A 19,239-nucleotide genomic window follows, 5' to 3' on the forward strand; every position below is an offset into this window, starting at 1 on the left:
CCTGTTAAGTAGCTAGGATTACAGACATGAGCCACTGGCCCCGGCTGCTGGGAATGCTTTCTGATCTTCTGAAGGCTGCCTGGCCCCTCTATCCTGGACAGAAGGAACCCAATCCTGATTTTTCAGGGGAGTCAAAGTCTAAGGGAGGAGAGGACCCTATCCAAGCTTCAGGCAAGGTCTTAACTCACATCTTCTGACATCTGTGCCTTTCTTCAATATTCCCTGACTTCCTTCTGTGACCTGCCTCAGCCATTTATACCCAGACTTGCCCTTCTCTGGGCTCCCTAACTGGCTTCATGGCCTTGCTGCCAGGAGACTCCAGGTTGGACTTGGGCTGGGCTAATTATACTAGGTCTCTACCTTCTGGAACCTTATGGTGCCTAGCAATGATGCTTAGTCAATGCTGGGGAGAGGCTGAGCAGGAATTCCCACGGAGACTTCATCCTGATCCCTATTAACTCCCCACACACCCTGGGGACCATGGTGCTCACTCCACTGCGCCACTGCACGCCCACTTACCATCTGGTTGGCGCAGGGCGTGGAAGACATGCAGGTCCATGGGCCGGTGCAGGGTGCTGATGAGGAGTGTCTTATTGGCCCCTGTGGTTTTGTGGGCTCGGTTGATGGATTTTGTCTCCCAGTCAGTCCAGTAGACATAGTCCTCAAACAGAGTCAGGGCAAAGATGTGTGGGATGTCTTGGCTTAGCACTGGAGGGCAGGGGACAGATACAGCAGCAGTTAAGTACCAAGTGCCATTGGGATGACTTGCCTACTTGACTTCCTTAACTTCACCACAACCCTGAGAGGGGTGCATGAATAGCATTTTCAGATGGTTCTGGGGCTGCCCAAGGCCACACAGCTAACAAGAGGCCGGATGTCCAACAGCAAGTTCTTGCTCTACAATAATATTCAGTTCTTTTAAGTAGGGTGCATCTTGGTTCTGTGGCCCCAGGCCTCCTGCGTCCCCCTCCCCCCAGCCAACACCCTGGATCTATCTTTGGCCTTCCTAGGGAGTTGGGTAGTGGCCTCAGGCCTTGACCCATCCAGGGGAAGCACCCAGGGTACTCTGAACTCCCATGCCCCGGGGCTTGGTATGCTTCTATCATGTCCTCTTGTCCTAAAAACCTGATCCACTGTAACTTCAGACCTATATCCCCTAAGCCCTTCCATACTGGGACAGCCTCAGTGGTATACTAACCAACATGGCGATTGGAGCCATCCAGGCTGGCAAATTCAATGTAGTCCTCACGGGCATCAGCCCAATAGATGCGCTCGGTGACATAGTCTAGAGTCAGGCCATTGGGCCACGTGATCTTTGTGTCTACAATGACACTGCGACCAGATCCATCCATGCCGATCCGGCCTATCAGGGAGTGGTCACCCCAGTCTGTCCAGTACAGGTACCTGGCAGTGGGGTGCACAGTGAGCCCCAAGAAATTTCCTGACTGATGCCACCAGGAGCCGACAGAGAAGCTGGGCTCCGATGACTGAGGGTACTACCTGCTTGCAGGGATTTCCCCCTACCCCCAACTCCTGGCCCACATACCCATTCTGCACATCCACCACCAGAGCTCTGGGCTCACGGAGACCAGAGCTGACCAGAACTGTTCGATAGGCCCCGTTGAGCTTGGACACCTCAATGGTATCTCGGCCTTTGTCACACCAGTACAGGTTGCCGCCCACCCAGTCCACAGCCAGCCCATCTGGGTTACTGAGGCCTGTCCGATGCAGCACCTATAGGCAGGGACAGGCAAAGAGGAGTCCTGGGTGGGATCTTCACTATCTCTCAGGTCCTACTACCTCCCTTTCTCGGCCTTATTTGGAGAAAAATGGATGCCCAGCCACGAAGTTGGTACAACCAGGTGTTCCAGAAAAGGGTCTCTGGACACTTTGAGACACCTAAGCCACCTCTGTGTCCTGAAGCAGAGAGGTGAGACCTAAGGGGGACTATCTGATGATTGGGGGGGAGGTCCTGGGGAGGCAGCAAGTGGGAGGGCCAGAGAAGTCTCCTTGCCCCTGTGTGTGGAGGAGGGAGAAGCTAGACAGAGCAGAATCCTAGAGTGGCTCAGTGGCCAGGGGGATAAAGAAAGAGTTTCAGCAGGTAGGTGGGGACAAGGAATTACCTCACAGCAGGGAGCCGTTGGGGAAGGGGTGTGGGGTTTCATCTGTCCCCCCTCCCTCACCAGGTGTCAGCGAGACAGGGGCTGCTGCTGTGCCTCACCTGCACATTGCTTCCATTCAGGTGCATCCTCCGGATCATGCTGCCCTGGGTTGTTACGTCCGTCCAGTAAATCATCTGCTCTCGGTAGTCGAAGTCCAAGGCAACAGCGTTGTTCAGGCCCTGGATTTGGGGGTTAGGGGAATTGGAAGTCAGCTGGAAGCAGGGGCATATTTGCTTCTGGGGACAGATGTTGGTGGACCATGCTAGAAAGGCAGTAGGGCAAGACCATGGGCCCATACAGAGAATCTGGGGGCAGCATCAGGGGTTAGAAGGGCCTGGGCTTTGGCACCTGTTTAAGCAGTGTGTAATTGGAGCCATCCAGGTTGAGCTTGCGCAGGTAGTACCGGTTGGCAAAGATGAGAAAAGGTTCCTCATCTGGAAGCAGAGAATCCTGGCTCAGCTCCGGGCTGGGCACAGTGTAGCAGCCCTAGTTCACCCCACCTATCTTGAGAACTGTTGTTCCAGCCCTCCCTGGGAAGTTCCCAGCTGCGTGGGCCATCTTGTACCCTCCGACCGCCTATCTCACCAGTCACAGCTTTGCAGCTGTGGGGGTCACCGCCGCGTGGGGCATAGCCCTCCACGCACAGACACTTGTAGCTGCCGTGGGTGTTGATGCAGAGCTGGCTGCAGGGGAAGGTGGTGCTGCACTCATCCACATCGGCACATGTTCGGCCGTCATCCTTCAGCCGGAAGCCAGGGCGGCAGCGACACTGTGGGCACAGGGATCCTAAGACTGGGGATGTGATAGGGGTTTGGGCCTTCCCTCCCTGGAGCCTAGGGGCCAGGAGCTCTCTTGACTCACCTGACTATGGGGAGGCAGGCAGTACACAGGTACTGTGCTCACCCAACCAGCGGTGTACCCTTGTGTCCATGGGAACCACATGGTGATGGAAGTTGTGGCATTCAGAGTTTGATGTTCAGACCTCCCCCCTGTCTCATGAGTGGTGCCAGACAGAGCTGCGCAGGCTTTCCTCAAAATGCTTTTTCTTTTTCTTTTCCCTTTCTTCCCTCTCCCTTTGCTTCCTTCCTTCCCTTTCTTGCACTGGTACTGGGGCTTGAACTTAGGGTCTCATGCTCTCATTAGGCTTTTTCACGCAAGCCTGGCACTCTACCTCGTGAGCTAATCCTCCACTTACAGCTCTTTTGCTGATTCATTGGAGATAAGAATCTCATGGGCTTTTCTGTCTGGTCTGGCTTCAAACCTCAATCCTCAGATCTCAGTTCTGAGTAGCTAGGATTACAGGCGTGAGACATCAGTGCCCAGCTCAACACACTATCTTCATGTGGTTATTATTCTACCTTGGAGGCTGCTTCCCCTCAGACCCCTCTGCAGATCCCCTCCTCCTCTTGCCCCTTTCTTAAGTTCAGAATGGGCTCAGGTCTTGGACCTCCTCTGGGAGACCTATAACTCACTTTCTTGGGGCTCTGATTGAGAGTCATGTGGATGGATTTAAAGAGCTGCTCTCCCTCCTGGCTGGGCCTCTCCTTTGAACTCCAGACCTGTAACTCTGCCTCCTTCACCTCCTCCCTCTCTACTCTCATAGCTCTGCCCTTATCTGTCAGCAAACCCTTCTAGATAGATGCAGAACCTAACCCAGCAGAGGCTGGTGTCTGTTTCCTGCTAGATCCCCAGAGTATGAGACACTGCCTAGCAGAGTAGGTGTTCCATAAAGGCTTGATGAATGAGTGAATAAGGGAATGCATCAATGAGGGTGGAGCAAGGCACGTGGGCAGGGCTGTGGTATGGAAGCTCCCACCTCAAGGCCAGGCATACCTTGAAACCGATCTTGAGGTCCTCGCAGTCCTGGCTACAGCCACTGAGCTTGCGGCTGAGACACTCATTGACGTGGCAGCCATGCTCATCCGAGCCGTCCCCGCAGTCATCCTGGCCATTGCAGAGCAGCACCTCGGCCACGCAGCGCCCACTGCTGCACAGGAACTGCGAGGAGGCGTTGCACTTGTGCTCTGGGGAGGCAGGCGCAAGCAGGTCAGCGGGGTCACAGGCAGTCCAAGGGAAGGGGGAGAGAAGGGAGCGACCCTTGGGGCCCACCTGGGCTGGTGCAGTGTGGATTTTTGGGAGCCTCGTCGCTCTGGTCGTGGCAGTCATTCTCACCATCACACTCCCACTGTCGAGAGCTCAGACACCGGCCATTAGCACAGCGGAACTCATTGGGGCCACAGGTTGGGTACTCTGGGGGGAGGAGGGATGGTGAGCTAGTTGTCCCCAACACCACCCAAACAGGACCAACAGCTGGGCCCCACCTCCCACTGCAGCCGCAGGCTCACCACACTCAGGGGACTCATCGGAGCCATCCGCACAGTCCCGGTCATGGTCACACACAAAGTGCTTGGGGATGCACTGGCGATTTTGGCACATGAACTCCCGATCATCGCAGGTGCTGTTGTACACTGGGGAAGCAGGTAGATGGCCCTCACCCTTGCCCTGCCCCTGCCCGGGCTACCAGTTGCTGAACATCTCCCTGCTCTCCTCCCACCCCAGTTAAGCCTCTTGGGGTTAAGACTTGGGACAGAATGGGCAGAGCACAACATGGGGAGTGTGGACAGCGGAACTGCAGCTCTGGCTCTGTGTAACTACCACTGTGATGACTTCCTCTCCTAGACCTTAGTCTGCAGAGCGAGACTGTGGCTGGCTGTTGCCTGTCACATCTCCCAGCCCTTGTCACTCACAGCAGCCGGCTGCAACGCTCTCATCAGCGCCGTCCGCACAATCCTTGTCACCATCACAGAGCCAGCGCTCAGGGACGCACACGTGGGTGCCAGGGCAGGGGAAGGAGGAGGGGCCGCACGTCTTCCCTTCTGTGGAGGGAACAGGGAGCCACTGAGGGTCTGTGGTGGCAGGGTGCGTCTAGGGGGATGCCCCTTTCTGGAACGCCTCCCCCAGCCTGTCCCTGGCCACCCCTCACCACAATGAGCCGCCTCATCCGAGCCGTCTCCGCAGTCATCACTGCCGTCACACAGCCACTGCTTAGAGATACAGCGATGGTTCTGGCACTCAAACTGGGCCTCTGAACAGAACTTGTCTGAGGAAATCAGAAGATTCGGTCAGATGGTAGGGGTGAGGTGAGTGGCCAGATGCTCAGTTGGACAGGACAATGCCACGGGAAGGACACTTGAGACATGTATGGCATCCCTGGGGAGGGGAGGCCTCCGCAGGAGCTGGAGAAATAGCCTGTTTCTGGGTCTGAGAGCATGGGGCATGATGGAGGGCTTTGGGTGCCCTTCTCCAGAGGGTGATCCCAGGAAGACTGCGGTGGAGCCTGGATAGGGTCTTGGGGTTATGGTGAAGCCCCTGGCTATAGGAGTCTGGGCTTTAGTTTGGCACGCCGGGTGCTCTGGCCACTCACTGCAGTGGGACTCATCCTCGCCGTGTTCGCAGTCATCCTCCTTGTCACACGTCCAGCTCATGGGGATGCAGCGCCCACTGGGGCAGGCAAAGTAATTGAGGGGGCATCGGGGGCGCTTTACACCTGAGGAACGATGGCAGTGTGAGGGCTCTGCCAGCCTGGGAGCCTGCCACCCACCAGGCAGCTGCTCCTGGCTGACCTGGGCAGTCTCGCTCATCGCTGTAGTCCCCGCAGTCATTGGCACCATCGCACACCCAGCTGGGGGCGTAGCAGAGGGAGGTCCGCTCGCAGGGCTGGAAGAGCACACCCTTCACACCCAGGCGGAAGTAGCTGCTGCAGTCAGTGGCACCTGGTGGAGGGTGGAGTGTGTGTATGGGTGCAAATCTTAAAATGCCCTCCTTCCACGTGTAACTGCTGGCCCCAGGGTGCCTTTGTGTGTTTCAGCAATCTGGAGTGCCTTCAGAGGGGGTACCATCCAGGCTGTCTACTCATTGCCTCCTTCCCTGAATCCCAGGGAAGCCCAGACACAGGAGAGGAGCTGAGGCAAGGAAGGCTGAGAGGACATAGGGGTGGGAGCAGAATGGTTTGAAACTGGAGAGGCAAAGGAGGGCCGGAGGCTAAGGATGGAGGAGGCTGTGCAGAGCAACACTCACTGCAGTTCATCTCATCCGAGGCGTCCTCACAATCCACAAACTGGTTGCAGCGGCTGGAATTTCCAATGCAGGTCCCATCCCGGCAGCGGAATTCTCCCACAGCACAGGCCGTCTCTAGAACAGTGTCCACCAGTACCATCAGGTCAGAGCCCCTCTAAGGGGGGACCCACGACAGAGCTCCTATCTTCAAAGTGCCCTCAACAAGATGCCCTGAGCTTGGGGAGAGAAGCTCAGCCAGAATGAGGGTGGGGTGGTGGCTGAGGATCCAATGGGGATGAAGCCTGAGGTCAGGGCCCGGGAGCACCCCACTCACTGTTGCAGGGAATCTCGTCAGAGCCATCCCCACAGTCGTCTATGCCATTGCACCACAGCATGTTGGACACACAGCGCCCATTATTGCACTGGCGGAAAGTCTTCTTGCAGCGGCGCGAATCTGCAAGGGAAGAGAGGTCACCGCAGGGGTTTCCTTGGACGGCCCTCATCATAGATGTGTTTAGTGTCCCACGAAGGGCCTGGTTCAGGCTAACAGTGATTCTGCCTTTCTCCAGACTCCCAGAACTCCTCAGGCCAAGGGACTGAATTTGCTGGGCTCAGGAACTTGGGGAAGAAGACCTGGGTGGACTCTGGGGCAGGTAGAGGAGGGACCGCAGGGTGGGTGCCTTACTGCAGTAGGATGGCTTCTCATCGGACTTGTCCTTGCAATGGGAGACACCGTCACAGGTGAGGCTGAAGCTGATGCACTCGCCGTTAGCACACTCGAACTCATCTTGTGCGCGGCAGGAGGAGTTCACAGCTAAAGAAGGAGTGAGGCTTCATAAGCCAGAGCCCGGCCATTGCCAGTTTCTCCTTGGCAAAAAGCTTAGGGGTCTGGGATGGAGGGTCATGGAGGAGAAGGTCCTCTGTTGTGCAGAAGTCCCCAAGGATCCTCTGTCCCAGCCCGTTCTCATAATACCCTCACCTCGGCAGGTGAAATCCTCCTGAAGGATTCGGCCACCTCGGCAGGAGCAGTTGACATGGCCTTGGTGGGTGAGCAGGCACAGGTCCTGGCAGCCCCCATTATTGACACGGCAAGGGGAGAGTTCACCTAAGCAGGAAATGGGTAACCACAGGCTGCAGAGTGTTCACCGCGGCACTCACACCCAAGCCACCCACCCAGCCCCCGGAGCCTCTACACAGCCCCAGGAGGCAGTAGGGAGGGCAGGGACTGGGTGCGAGGGGTGCTGAGATTGATGTATATGCTCATAGGTGGGGCACTAAGGGCTTTGAGATGGACCTCGAGCTAATCCTAGTGCAAGAAGCCTGGTAGTCCTGGGGCATGTACAAAGAATAGGGAAGAGGCTTGGGAAAGGCGTGGATCCATGGATGAGGATGGTTGTCTCATGAAGGCTGAGCAAGGGCATGGGCAAAGCCTGGCATGCCTGAGTGTCACAGGGCTATGTGGAAGGAACAATCAGGGTATATATGAGCATACCAAGGATGCAGATGGGTGTCTAGGGGTCACATGACCCAGGCAAGTGCCAAGGTAAGTATGTGCATAGACTTTTTTTTTTTTTTAATTTATTTTTGTCCAGTCGTGGGGCCTGAACTCTGGGCCTGGGCACTGTCCCTCAGCTCTTCAGCTCAAGACTAGCGCTCTACCACTTGAGCCACAGCGCCACTTCCGGCTTTTTTCTTTTTGCTTATGTGGTGCTAAGGAATCAAACCCAGGGCCTCAGGCATGCAAGGCAAGTGCTCTACCACTGAGCCACCTTCCCAGCCCATAGACTTTTTCTTTTTTTTTTTTAATAGTACTGGGGATTGAATTCTGGGCCTCACACTTACTAGACAGATATTTTACCACTTGAGCCATGCCTCCAGCCCTTTTTGCTTTTAGCTTATTTTCCAGTTAAGGTCTGGCTTTTGCTCAGGGCTGACCATGCCCAGCTTGCAGAGCTGTTTCGAGGGGGAGCTGAAGTAGAGGAGTATCAGTCAAGTGTTCTGTAGTTTTTAATAATAAAGATGTCTCCAGGTGTGTGTCTCCAGGAAGAGCAAGGGAGGGCTGCAGTATGTGTATATGTGTGGATTCATGGATGCATGTGTATGTGTGTGTGTCTATGTGTGTGTGTGTATGTGCACATGCAGGCACAGTGGCTGTGGCTACACTCACAGCTGTTGGTGTCATTGGCCACAGCGATGATGCCCATAGGCTGCTGGGGGATGTCCACGCGCAGTAGCTTCATGTCACTGCCCACATACTTGTTGGCTCGCTGCACTGCCCGCCGCACCCAGTCAGTCCAGAAGATATGCTCTCCATACACAGCCAGTCCGAAGGGGTGGACTGGCTCAGACTTCAGGATCACCTGCAGAGAGCACAGCATTGCTGTCCCTGAGCAGCGTGGGCCTCCTCCTGACGCCACCATTGCAGCTTGCAGCAGGGGGGAGGGGGGAGGGGGAAGTCGCAGAATAGGAAGGATGCCCATATAGGCATTGCCACTCCTCTTGCCTAAGTGATAAGGGAACCAGTCCCAATGGGGCCCAGGACCAGAACCTGGGTGGGACTTCATCTCCTAGCTTGTGTGTGTATGTCTGTCTGTCCTGGGGCTTGAATTTAGTGCCTAGACACTGTCCCTGGACATGGCTAGAACTTGACCACTTGAGCCACAGATCTGCTTCCAGCTTTTTTGGTAGTGAATTGGAAACAAGTCTCAAGGACTTTCCTGGCTGGGCTGGCTTCAAACTGCAATCCTCAGACCTCAGCCTCCTGAGTAGCTAGGATTATAGACATGAGCCATCAGTGCTTGGCATCCCAGCGTTTCTTGCCATGCCTCAGGCCTCCCCTTCTGGTGCTCAGTGGCTGGTCCTGCCTTTCCTCACACTGCCTTCCTGCCCAACAGCCCGGCCGACTCACATAGCGATGGGAGCCGTCGTACTCGCACCGCTCAATCTTGTCCAGGGTGGCATCGGAGAAGTAGAGCTTCTCGGCACGGTGGTCAATGGCCAGGCCGTTGGGCGTGCGGATGTCCTTCTCGATGAGCGTCAGGACGTTGGCTCCAGACAGGGCTGCCCGCATGATGCTCGGGTGCTGCTCATTCCAATTGGTCCAAAACATCAGGCTGGGGAAGAGGCATGCGGGGATCAGGAGTCAAAGTCAGAGGGTCCACCCTGGAGTGCATGGGCCAGCGTTGTAGACAGCAAGAACCCAAGGGTGGGCCCAGGGAGTGCACCAGACCCCCAATACCTGGCAAACCTCAGAGCCATCTAAGCCAACACAGCATCAATGCCGCTAGACACACAAAGGTCACACACCACAGGGCCAGCTCTGATTTACTGTGGTATATGTGTGCACACATGCATATAGCAAAATGCCTACCTATATTGGCTCAGAGTGACAGGCTGTGGAGCTAAGTGAGTCAGGTTCTTGAATTCTAGTCCCAGCTTTACCACTTACTAGCTAGATATCCTTAGGCAACTTACTTAACCACCCATATCTTCTTTCTCTTCTGTGAAATAGGAATCATATACCTGCCTCACAGTCTCACAGTGTGGTTGAGAGAATTAAATGGTTGTTCTTTTTTTAGCCTGGGGTTTGAACTTGAGGCCTTGTGCTTGCTAGGCTGGTACCCACCCTACCACTTGAGCCATGCCTCCATTCCTGCTTTGTGCTTGTTGTTTTGGAGATGGAGTCTCAAAGACTTTTCTACCCAGGCTAGCTTTGAATGGAGAGCCTCTGAATCTCAGTCTCCTGAGTGGTTAGGATTATAGACATGAACCAATGTTGCTTAGTATAGTGGCTCACATATGTATTTCACGAGAAAGAGGCAAGAGGAGTCAGAAGCCACCTTGGGCAAGCTAGAGATCCTATCTAAAAAACAAAATACACAAACAAAAGGATGGAGGATTTGGCTCAAGTTGCAGAGTGCTTGCTCAACAAACACAAGGTTCTGGTTCAATCTCCAGTACCACACATACACACAAAAGAAAGAAGTTTATATCCGGCTCAATAACATTGTAAGCACTGTATAAATATTTTCCATGGATTTTGTCCTAACAGCTCTCTCTTCTTGGTACTGAGGCTGTTTTGTTTTTTTCCCCCTTAAACCACCCAGAAAACCCTGTTGGGTGGTGAGTGATACTTAGATCTTGTATACACGTGGGTCCTACCCTCAAGAAGCCCTCTAGAGGGGCTGGGAAGGTGGCTCAGTGGTAGAGTGCTTGCCTTGAATGCATGAGGCTCTGGGTTCGACTCCTCAGCACCACATAAGCAGAAAAAGCTGGAAGTGGCACTGTGGCTCAAGTGACAGAGCGCTAACCTTGAGCTGAAGCTCAAGGACAGCACCCAGGCCCAGAGTTCAGGCTCCACAATCACAAAAAAAAAAAAAAAAGTCCTCTAGAGCTGGGGGCCAATTGCTCATGCCTGTAACTAGCTAATTGGGAGGCTGAGATCTGAGAATTTCAGTCTGAAGCTAGCCTAGGCAGGAAAGTCCATGAGATTCTTCTCTCTAACTACCAAAAAGCTGGAAGTGGAGCTGTGGCTCCACTGGTAGAGTACCAATCTTAAGAAAGCTAAGTAAGGAATAGTGTCCAGGCCCTGAGTTCAAGCTCCAATATCAACACATAAGCACGCATGCGTGCACATGCACTCGCGCACGCACGCACGTGCACATGCACTCGCACACACACACAGACACACACATACACCTTCAAGAATCACCTTCTCTCTAATTTAAGACCTTTATGATTTGTGATTTGAACCCCAGCCATGGGTCTTGCCAGCTCTGACCATATATACTTCCTCTGGGTAAAAAGGCCCCAGGCATGCCATGCTACTCTTGGAGTGGTGACTCTTGAAACCGATGGGGAGACCGCAGGGTCTGTCAAGCAGGACACAATGGCAGTGCAGACATCAGGCCTTAGGTCCATCCACTATTGGATGGTGGGCCCTGTTCCCTGAATGTCACACTGGGGTGGGGCAGGCCAGGGCAGCCAGCGCTTTCTAGAGCTCTCCAGACAACACTTCCACAAGCTGGAGTTTGAGAAGCCCTGAAGGGCACAGGATTGGCTCCTTTCTGGTAGGACCCATGCCTGCCCTCTGCAGTGTTTGCAGCCTATTTTGCCCAAAGCTCTCCAGGCTTCTTTCCCCCACCCCAAGCCTCCCCATCACAGGTGAATGATCGCCTGCTTCTGATAGGCCCTCATCCCTGAGGAAGATGATGGTTGCTCTTGAGCATCTGAACAGACATGAGGAGGAAGGTTCTAGATGCTGGTGGAATCAGGAGGTGAATTTGGTGGGAGGTGGAGTGACATTCCCCATGCCCACCAACTTGCATGGGAGAAAATGGGGAGTTAGGTACTACAGTCCTCTTTTTGGGGGGGGGAGGGAGGGCCTGGGCCTGGGCACTGTCCCTGACTTCTTTTGCTCAAGGCTAGCACTCTACCACTTGAGCCACAGTGTCACTTCAGGCTTTTTCTGTGTATGTTGTACTAAGGAATGGAACCCAGGGCTTCATGCATACTAGGCAAGCGCTCTACTACTACGCCACCTTCCCAGCCCACAGTCTTCTTTCTTGACTTGGAAGATGGACTCGCTTGCTGGTCCCCACCAGGGACTTGCACTGCCTCTGGTCCTGCCCAGCTCCCACTCACAGCAGCTTCCCGTGACTGAGTAACTGCACCCGGAAAGATGGTGCTGATGGTCTTACCAGCACTGAGGCTGGTAAGACCGCTCTATGGGAAGGGAGGGTGGAGGAAAGAATGTGTTTCTGGGCCAGGTGGTTGGCAGCCAGGAACACAGTGGACTTTCTGTCTGAGTTCTTCAGGGCCAACAGCATCCCTATGGCCAGTCTGGAGTAGGTCAGGAGGAAGTGGGGCCCTCTGCACCTCTATGTGGGCCACACTGGCTCCTTCCAACTCCCCAAAGTGCCGCCTGTTCCTTCTGACCGAGGAAGGCTGCCCAGACATTCCCACTCTCTCCTTGGGTACCCTGGGCCCCACCCTGGTGTCAGCACCCTCTAGTCATCCCCTCAGAGAACCTGGAGAGGTTCCAGCAGGGCAGGTCCTCTGCACAGCCACGTAGCTTCCTGTGCCCCACCCTGAATAGAATACATAGGCTGGGGGGCAGGGCCCCATGCTCCGGTTCCCTACTGGATTCTTGGCACATCTGTGATATCAGAAGCCACTTGCTGATGAACAATGCCGCTGGCCCTGGGGAAGTCCTGTCCTTGGTCCCAGAGGAAGTAGGAAGTGGGGGTGGAGGGACAACTAGCCTAACCTTCCACAGAGGTTCGAGGCTGTTAAGGACACCATTGGGCCACCCCCAACAGGTGATGTTATCAAGGGTCATGGCAGGGAACAAGAAAGAGGAAACAGAAGGCCCTTGTGCCAAGCTGGCTGGGCCTGCCAGGCTGGATTAGAGCCGGACTGGAGTTACAGTTGCATGAGGAATCTGGGTTCAGCGCTCATGGTTTCTATGTAGCAGCTTTCGGGTTTGTTTGTCCTTTAGTTTCCTAGTAAGGCTTTTTGAGAACATTCCAAATACTGCTGAATCAGGGGGAAAAGTGTTGCTCACACACAGGCCAGGATTGCTATGGCGAAGGGGTGGCTTCCCCCACAAGAACACAAGCCAGGCGCAGAGTAGGTGGACCCCTGGAGCTGGGGAACAGCACTGCACTGGGGTTGTTTTCTTCCTGGCTTGGACACTGGACGTGTTTGTGACCTGGCCCCAGCTCCCCAGCCACCCACATGGGCCCCGCCCATGGCAGGGGAGGGGTTGCTTTGCGGGCCTTACTCGGCCTTCCCTCCCCAGACTGGCTCAAAGTCCTCCTATCTGGACAGCTCTACCTTGTTTTTCCCATACACAATGCCACTCAGTCACTGTGATGGCCCCAAGCCACTGTCACTGGTCCCAGGAAGATGAACTCTCTGCCCAAGCCAGGGGGGTTGGGGGTCTGGACCAAAGCTTTCCACATGCCTGGCTCACTCAGTGGTCTTTGCCTGAGGCTTTGAGTTTCAGGACCACAAAGGACTGATGCTGTGCCTTGAGCACTGGTGTTTGAGGAATGAATCAATTGCAAAGCCAGAAGCATCCTCCACAGTCCCAACCCTTCCTATAGTCTTGGCATCTGAACTATTATCCTCCTGCTATATCACCACAGGCTCAGAGAGGTTATACAGCTCACCTAAGGCCATACAGCAAGGAAGATCCCTAGGGCAATTTCTGCCTCCCTCCTCCCAGCCCCTGTGTCCCCACTCCTGGGGCTGAAGGCTCACTTTTGGCATTCATCCAGCACAAAGGCCCGAGGGTGGTCGTCTCCAGACATGGTGATGACTGTCTCCCGCTCGAAGGCCCCTGGGCGGGTCTGATCCACTGTGTGGCGGGTGATGGTGGATGTTGTGTAGCTTGTCCAATAGAGAGTGTCCCAGCCTCGGTGATAGGCCAGCCCTTCCACAGAGCCCACGTCTGTGAAGAGACAGCCACAGCTACAGGTCAGGAGGGGGCCGAAGAACAGAGCCAGGGGGTAGCCTGGCAGAAACTAAGGGGTACATCCTGGGGCGCCTGTTCCTGTGACAGGAAGCGGAAGTGTGAGGTGTGGGAGTTTGTGGGGTCCAGTAGAGTCTACCACTTAGGCCACAGCTTTTGTTGTTTTGTTTTTTAGTTGCTGGAGATGGAACCCAGGGCCTTACACAGATTAAATGCATGCTTTACCACCCAGCTCCACTCTTAGCCCAGGCTAGCTTTTAACTCCCATTCCTTCTGTCTCAGCTGCCAGAGTTCTGTCCACCATACCAGGTGGACACTGTGGTTTTGGGAAGACCTCATACTCTCTCCCTTGGCATTTGAGGGGAAGAAAAGGTGGTGCTCTACTACTTGAGCTATGCCTCCAGTTCCGGCTCTTTTCTGATTAAGTGGAAGAGTCTTATAGATTGGTCTGTTTAGGCAGACTTCATACTGAATAGCCAGGATGATAGGCATGAGTCACTAGCATCCAGCTCTTATCTCCTTTTTTACTTGAGTTATTTTTCAGATAGGGTCTTGCATTTTCCCTGGTGCTAGCCTCTGACCTCGATCCTCCAGCCTCCCGTGTAACTGGGATCACAGGCACACCACCACACAAACTTGTATGTTGAGACAAGTGGCTGGAATTACAGGTCTGAGTCACCATACTCAGCACGATAGACACATGGACAAGATTTTGTAGGCCAAAAATGTCCCAGAGGAAGCTGAAAGGACAAGTGTGGATTTGTTTCTTTGTTTCTGCTGAATATGCAGAACCTAGTTCAATGCTTGGTGGGTCTGCAGACCAGCTGAATAAAGAAAAAAGAGCAAATGAGTCAAGGCCCTGGGCTGGCCAGGCTGAACTGAAGCACACATAGTTGGGCAATCAAAAGTTTCCAAAGAGGCTGGGTGCTGGTGGTTCACATCTGTAATCCTAGCTACTCAGTAGGCTGAGAGCTGAGGACTGCAGTTTGAAGCCAGCCCAGGCAGGTACCTTTGTGGGACTCTATTTCTAATTAACTACCAAAAAGCTGGAAGTGGAGCTGTGGCCTAAGCAGTAGAGCATTAGCCTTGAGCATAAAAGCTCAGGAACAGAGCCCAGGCCCAGAGTTCAAGCCCAGAAAAAACAAATCCAAATAGCTGAAAGGCTGGGCTGCAGTGATAGTTTTATGGCTTCATTGCTCTCTGGGTCATGTGCCACAACTCCCCCCCTTTCCCCCCCCCCCTCCCCGCCCCACTTCCCATGCTGAGTCAAGCCTTCACAGGCACAGCAAGTCTCCAGGACCCTGCTTCTTCATGTAAATGACTAAGTGCAGGCTGGATTAGAGAAGGAAACTTTGCTAAGTGACTGGCAAGGCACTGGAGCCCAGACGTGGAGCCCAGATCCACGGCCTGTGTTGGGCAGCGCTGGAGCAGCACAAAACCCAGTGCAGAAGGGGGAAGAGAGGGAGGAGGGAGGAGGGAGACTACAGACTCCAAACTGTCAGAATGAATTAATGATGCAGGAATCTGGCCGGCACTTCAGGACCTATATCCCGCGGGACTTAGAGCTAGGGTAGGGGTGCCACCTCCTTCCCCTCCCCACTTCCGGGTCTGGCTTACTCTCCACAATGGTGGTCCTCCCTGATCCGTCATCGTTGATCTGCTGGATGTTCCCAAAGTGGATGTCACTGAAGAAGATGCGATTAGGGGTCCCCGGGGAGGTGCCTGCTCGGTAGTCAAAGGCCAGGGCAATGACATTCTTCATGTGTTCTGGATCCTCGAAGGGCTGAACAGGTGCATTGAGGTTGCGCTCGTCTGACAGGTGGATGCTCTTGAGAATGGTGCGCTCTGAATAGAGCAGGTAGCCGGCATACTCTCGGCATGAGGCTCCATCTTCTGCCAGCATCCCGTGGGCACAGGCACAGGCCCGCTGCCCGCCACCCCGGTATAGGCACAGCTGCTGGCATCCACCATTGGCTACCGCACACATGTTGGTTCCTATAGGGAGAGTGTGACAGAGGGCAAGGCCTACCATTGGCAAAGGCTCCTTGGTCCCCGTCACATCTTGGTCTGGGTAGAAACTCCAGTTAAGGCCCTGCTTAGCCTGCTTAGCCTAGCTCAGATACCCCATCCCGTGTCCAACATCTGGATCTGCCTTGGGATCTCATGGAAAGTTCCCCTCTGCATCTCTCCTGGACCTTCTTCATAGTCAAGAGCCAGGCTGCTCTTGCTTCCCAATCTTCCACAGCCCAGAGCCTCAGACTCACCTTTCTGCCGGTCCCTGTTGAAGACTTTGATGTCTTTAAGCTGCACACCGATGCCAGTGCGCAGGGGCACAGAGTCTGTGGCATTGTCTTTGCTCCCACGTTTGATGGAGCCATTGGCATGAGTCCTGGTGGGCAAGGGAGGGTAGGACATGAGCAGAGCATCCATGGTACCAGGAGGGAGCGGACAGGCAGGAGAAGGCAGGACCGAGCCCCCACCTGTCACTCCAGTAGATGAAATCTTCAAACACAGACACTGAGAACATGTCCATGTTGTTGCTGGACAGGACCACCTCGCGATTCTCACCCGTCTCCAGGTCAATGCGCTCGATTTTGTCTGTCCGAGCGTCACACCAGTATAGCTTCCCATCCTGCACACCAGAGACATCCATCCACTTCAGCTTAGCTCCCAGCATCCAACCAGCCCCTGTATCCCAGGCAGCAGTGAGAGTCATGCTCCTGCATCGGGTTGTGTTGTTTCCTCTTCTATTCTCCCTCCCTGTGCACTACCTCTGTGCTAACTCTGTGTGACACAGTCCCATTTGCAAAACTTAAAAAAAAATATAATTAGTATTAGTATTTGTGGTACTGAGGATTAAACCTTAAGCATACCAGGCAAGTACTCTTCCGTTAAGTTTCAACCCCAGCCCCTCAATCTCCACTTTTGAGTGACTCTCTGTCATCCTGGGGCAGAGAAATCCTAATCTGAGTGAAGATGGGTTAGAGGAACCTGAGATTCTCCCTGGTCCATGTCTTCTCCTCCCCAGCGCTCAGCAATCTACCTGTCCAGCTCTAAGGCTGTGCGTTTCCAAACCTGATAGTCCACTGAGATGCCGTTGGGCCAACTGATGCTGACATTAACTAACACCACTCTCTCCGTGCCGTCTAGGCGAGACCGCTCGATACGCGGGTACTGGCCCCACTCAGTCCAGAACAAGTATCTGTAGGGTACAGGCAAAATGGGGGTTGTCAGTAACTTGATCATGCAAGAGAGTTAAGTTTCACTAGGGGGAAACTAGAAAAGTGACAAAGCCAGGTTCAAGCTTGTCCAGATTCTCACCCCTTCTCTGGGTGGACAGTGATGGCCCGGGGCTTGTCCAGACCCTGGGAGATGACCACATATCGGAAAGAGCCATTGAGCCGGGCCACCTCAATGACATCAAAGCCCTGGTCTGTCCAGTAGATGTTGCCTGAGGAGAGAATTGGGGGGACTCAGGTAGATGGGTAGAGACACAAGTCCTCTCCCAACCCCTGCAGCTCCCCATTGACCTTGCCCCAGCCCCAACCATCTCCCTTTCCTTCAGAAACCCCATGTCTCCCTCTTCCTTGATTCTCATAGGCCCTCCCACTGCTCACCTGCTATCCAGTCTACTGCAATGCCTTCTACACGACCGATGCCATTGGTCACCACATCTTCACGCCATGTCTGGTCCCGCTTGGCCCGGCTGATGGTGCTCAGACCCATGTCCACCCAGTAAATGGTGTCATTTTCTGGGAGGAGCCAACATGAGGATGCCCAATAAGGCAGAACCCAGGCAGGGTGTCAGTCATATGGGGTGTTAGTCGTATGGGGTTTCAGAACAGAGGTGACTGCTTGGAAGGGGAGATGCTGGGTGGGGGCAGGACAGCTGTGGAAGTCTCTCCCAACCCACCAGTACAGCCTCTACATAGACCGCAGAGCATCACCCCCCACGGGTCCTGGGTCATGCCATCACTCCTGCTCACCAGCATGGAAGTCGATGCCAACAGCCAGCGAGGTTCCAGACACTGGGACCAGGGCATCTGACTTGTCATTGGGATCCAAAGGTATTCCACGGATCCCCTCATGCACAGAGTAGAGGAGAAAGGAGCCCACACCTGAAACACAGGCATTTACAAGCTAACACTCCGAAACCTGGCTCCTGTCACTATCAACCTGTTCTTCTTTATTTCCTCTTTGACATTCTCTTCCCCTCCTCACCTCTTCTATCTCCTTTTTCTCCAACACACACACCCTGGAGCCTGAAGAAGTTCACTTGGCTGGGAGGGCAGGAGAGCCCAGCTCCAGAGGACCACCTGCAGAACCTCTAACTAACAGAAGAGGGCAGCAGAGACTTGGGTTTCTCTCCTTACTCTGTCCTCGACCCAAACCCAACTCTCTACTCTCAATTGCCCTTAGGGAGAGGATAGGAGGGTCTTAACAATCAGGATCCTGTGACTCCAAAGTCCTGATTTCCAGTTTGTCCTCCTACTTCTCTAGGCCACACCTTTTCCCAACACAGCAAACTACTGAACCTTCCCAGCACCTGCTCTTCCCATTTTCCCAGTTCTTGGGAAACACCACTAGCTATGCATCCCAGCAATCCTCCTTTCCTTTATCCCTTTAATGTAATGTGTCCCCAAATGAATCTCGTGGCAGAGCTTGGTTACTCAAGCTGGGTGGAAACAAACAAACGAACAAAAAAATCATCAACGGCCAAGTAAATTTGGGAAACCCAGACAACAGAGTCTTCCTCTGAAATACTCAGTATAGACAAGCAAATTCAAGGCTCGGAGAAGCTGTGCAGTAAGAAGCATTTTTAAACTTTGTTGAACCCAGTGTTTCTTTCTGTAACATCTACCCACATCAAAGGGAGGTTCCTGGGAGTGCACTTTGGGAAAAAGTGCTGTCCTGGGGCAAGCTTGTAAACCAGTTAGCAAGTTCTTGTGAAATATCTCTGAGACTCTCATCCCTTCTCTTCACCCCAGCTGCCTGGCCCAGCGCAGGCCCATCTCCTCCTGGGTATTACTCCTAATAGTCTCCTAAGTGATCTAACTGCCTCGGGTTCTCCCTCCCCCATCCTGGCAGGGAGCCGCCAGGTTAATCTTTCCCAAACACCACCTTCTAGGCACACGTGGTTGAACCCACAGGAGCCCCACCCTACCCTCCTAGTTTTATCAAGCTTCCCACACCCTGTCTACCACTCAGCCCAGGGGCCCTGCTCACACCCCCTCTGCAGCTTCTGTTGAAACTTGGCTCACAGAAGATCCTTTACCTGTCATTCCCTGCTTTCACTCAGGGCATGGTGATGCTAAGCACATACTACCACAAGAGCTACCAACCTATGCCGTCATTCCTACCCACCCTGTCAACCCAGCTCCTAGCACACTTCTTCCACTCTTCCTCTAGCCTGCCTGTCTGCTGGCATCTACTCTCCAAAACCTACAGTGGGCACTGGACAGTTACAGCCACATTAAGAGTCCAGCTTCCCTGACACATAGGCCTTCTGGCTCAGGCTGCAGAGTACAGTGGGGCACAGGGAAT

The 19,239-nt window shown here is 54.0% G+C and overlaps 1 protein-coding gene across 1 annotated transcript in view; it reads right to left on the minus strand.

Moving 5' to 3' along the window:
- The window catches only part of Lrp1 (LDL receptor related protein 1), a 91,173-nt gene that overhangs the window by 14,243 nt on the left and 57,691 nt on the right, over nucleotides 1-19,239 (minus strand). The window contains exons 35-61 of the mRNA XM_042699157.1: nucleotides 17,682-17,813; nucleotides 17,313-17,447; nucleotides 17,017-17,146; nucleotides 16,771-16,897; nucleotides 16,176-16,327; nucleotides 15,960-16,084; nucleotides 15,313-15,690; nucleotides 13,485-13,674; nucleotides 9,127-9,331; nucleotides 8,386-8,578; nucleotides 7,198-7,323; nucleotides 6,904-7,032; nucleotides 6,553-6,672; nucleotides 6,240-6,353; nucleotides 5,786-5,935; nucleotides 5,587-5,709; nucleotides 5,146-5,262; nucleotides 4,910-5,038; nucleotides 4,508-4,630; nucleotides 4,272-4,412; nucleotides 3,996-4,186; nucleotides 2,748-2,931; nucleotides 2,511-2,596; nucleotides 2,222-2,341; nucleotides 1,547-1,734; nucleotides 1,199-1,404; nucleotides 520-708 (exon numbers count right to left, since the gene is read on the minus strand). Of these exons, the coding sequence (XP_042555091.1) occupies nucleotides 520-708; nucleotides 1,199-1,404; nucleotides 1,547-1,734; nucleotides 2,222-2,341; nucleotides 2,511-2,596; nucleotides 2,748-2,931; nucleotides 3,996-4,186; nucleotides 4,272-4,412; nucleotides 4,508-4,630; nucleotides 4,910-5,038; nucleotides 5,146-5,262; nucleotides 5,587-5,709; nucleotides 5,786-5,935; nucleotides 6,240-6,353; nucleotides 6,553-6,672; nucleotides 6,904-7,032; nucleotides 7,198-7,323; nucleotides 8,386-8,578; nucleotides 9,127-9,331; nucleotides 13,485-13,674; nucleotides 15,313-15,690; nucleotides 15,960-16,084; nucleotides 16,176-16,327; nucleotides 16,771-16,897; nucleotides 17,017-17,146; nucleotides 17,313-17,447; nucleotides 17,682-17,813 (4,203 nt within the window). The remainder of the gene's footprint in view (nucleotides 1-519; nucleotides 709-1,198; nucleotides 1,405-1,546; nucleotides 1,735-2,221; nucleotides 2,342-2,510; nucleotides 2,597-2,747; nucleotides 2,932-3,995; nucleotides 4,187-4,271; nucleotides 4,413-4,507; nucleotides 4,631-4,909; nucleotides 5,039-5,145; nucleotides 5,263-5,586; nucleotides 5,710-5,785; nucleotides 5,936-6,239; nucleotides 6,354-6,552; nucleotides 6,673-6,903; nucleotides 7,033-7,197; nucleotides 7,324-8,385; nucleotides 8,579-9,126; nucleotides 9,332-13,484; nucleotides 13,675-15,312; nucleotides 15,691-15,959; nucleotides 16,085-16,175; nucleotides 16,328-16,770; nucleotides 16,898-17,016; nucleotides 17,147-17,312; nucleotides 17,448-17,681; nucleotides 17,814-19,239) is intronic.

Source organism: Dipodomys spectabilis, unplaced genomic scaffold (genome assembly GCF_019054845.1).
Source record: "Dipodomys spectabilis isolate Male_0828 unplaced genomic scaffold, ASM1905484v1 ptg000234l, whole genome shotgun sequence".
NCBI classification, from domain to species: domain Eukaryota; kingdom Metazoa; phylum Chordata; class Mammalia; order Rodentia; family Heteromyidae; genus Dipodomys; species Dipodomys spectabilis.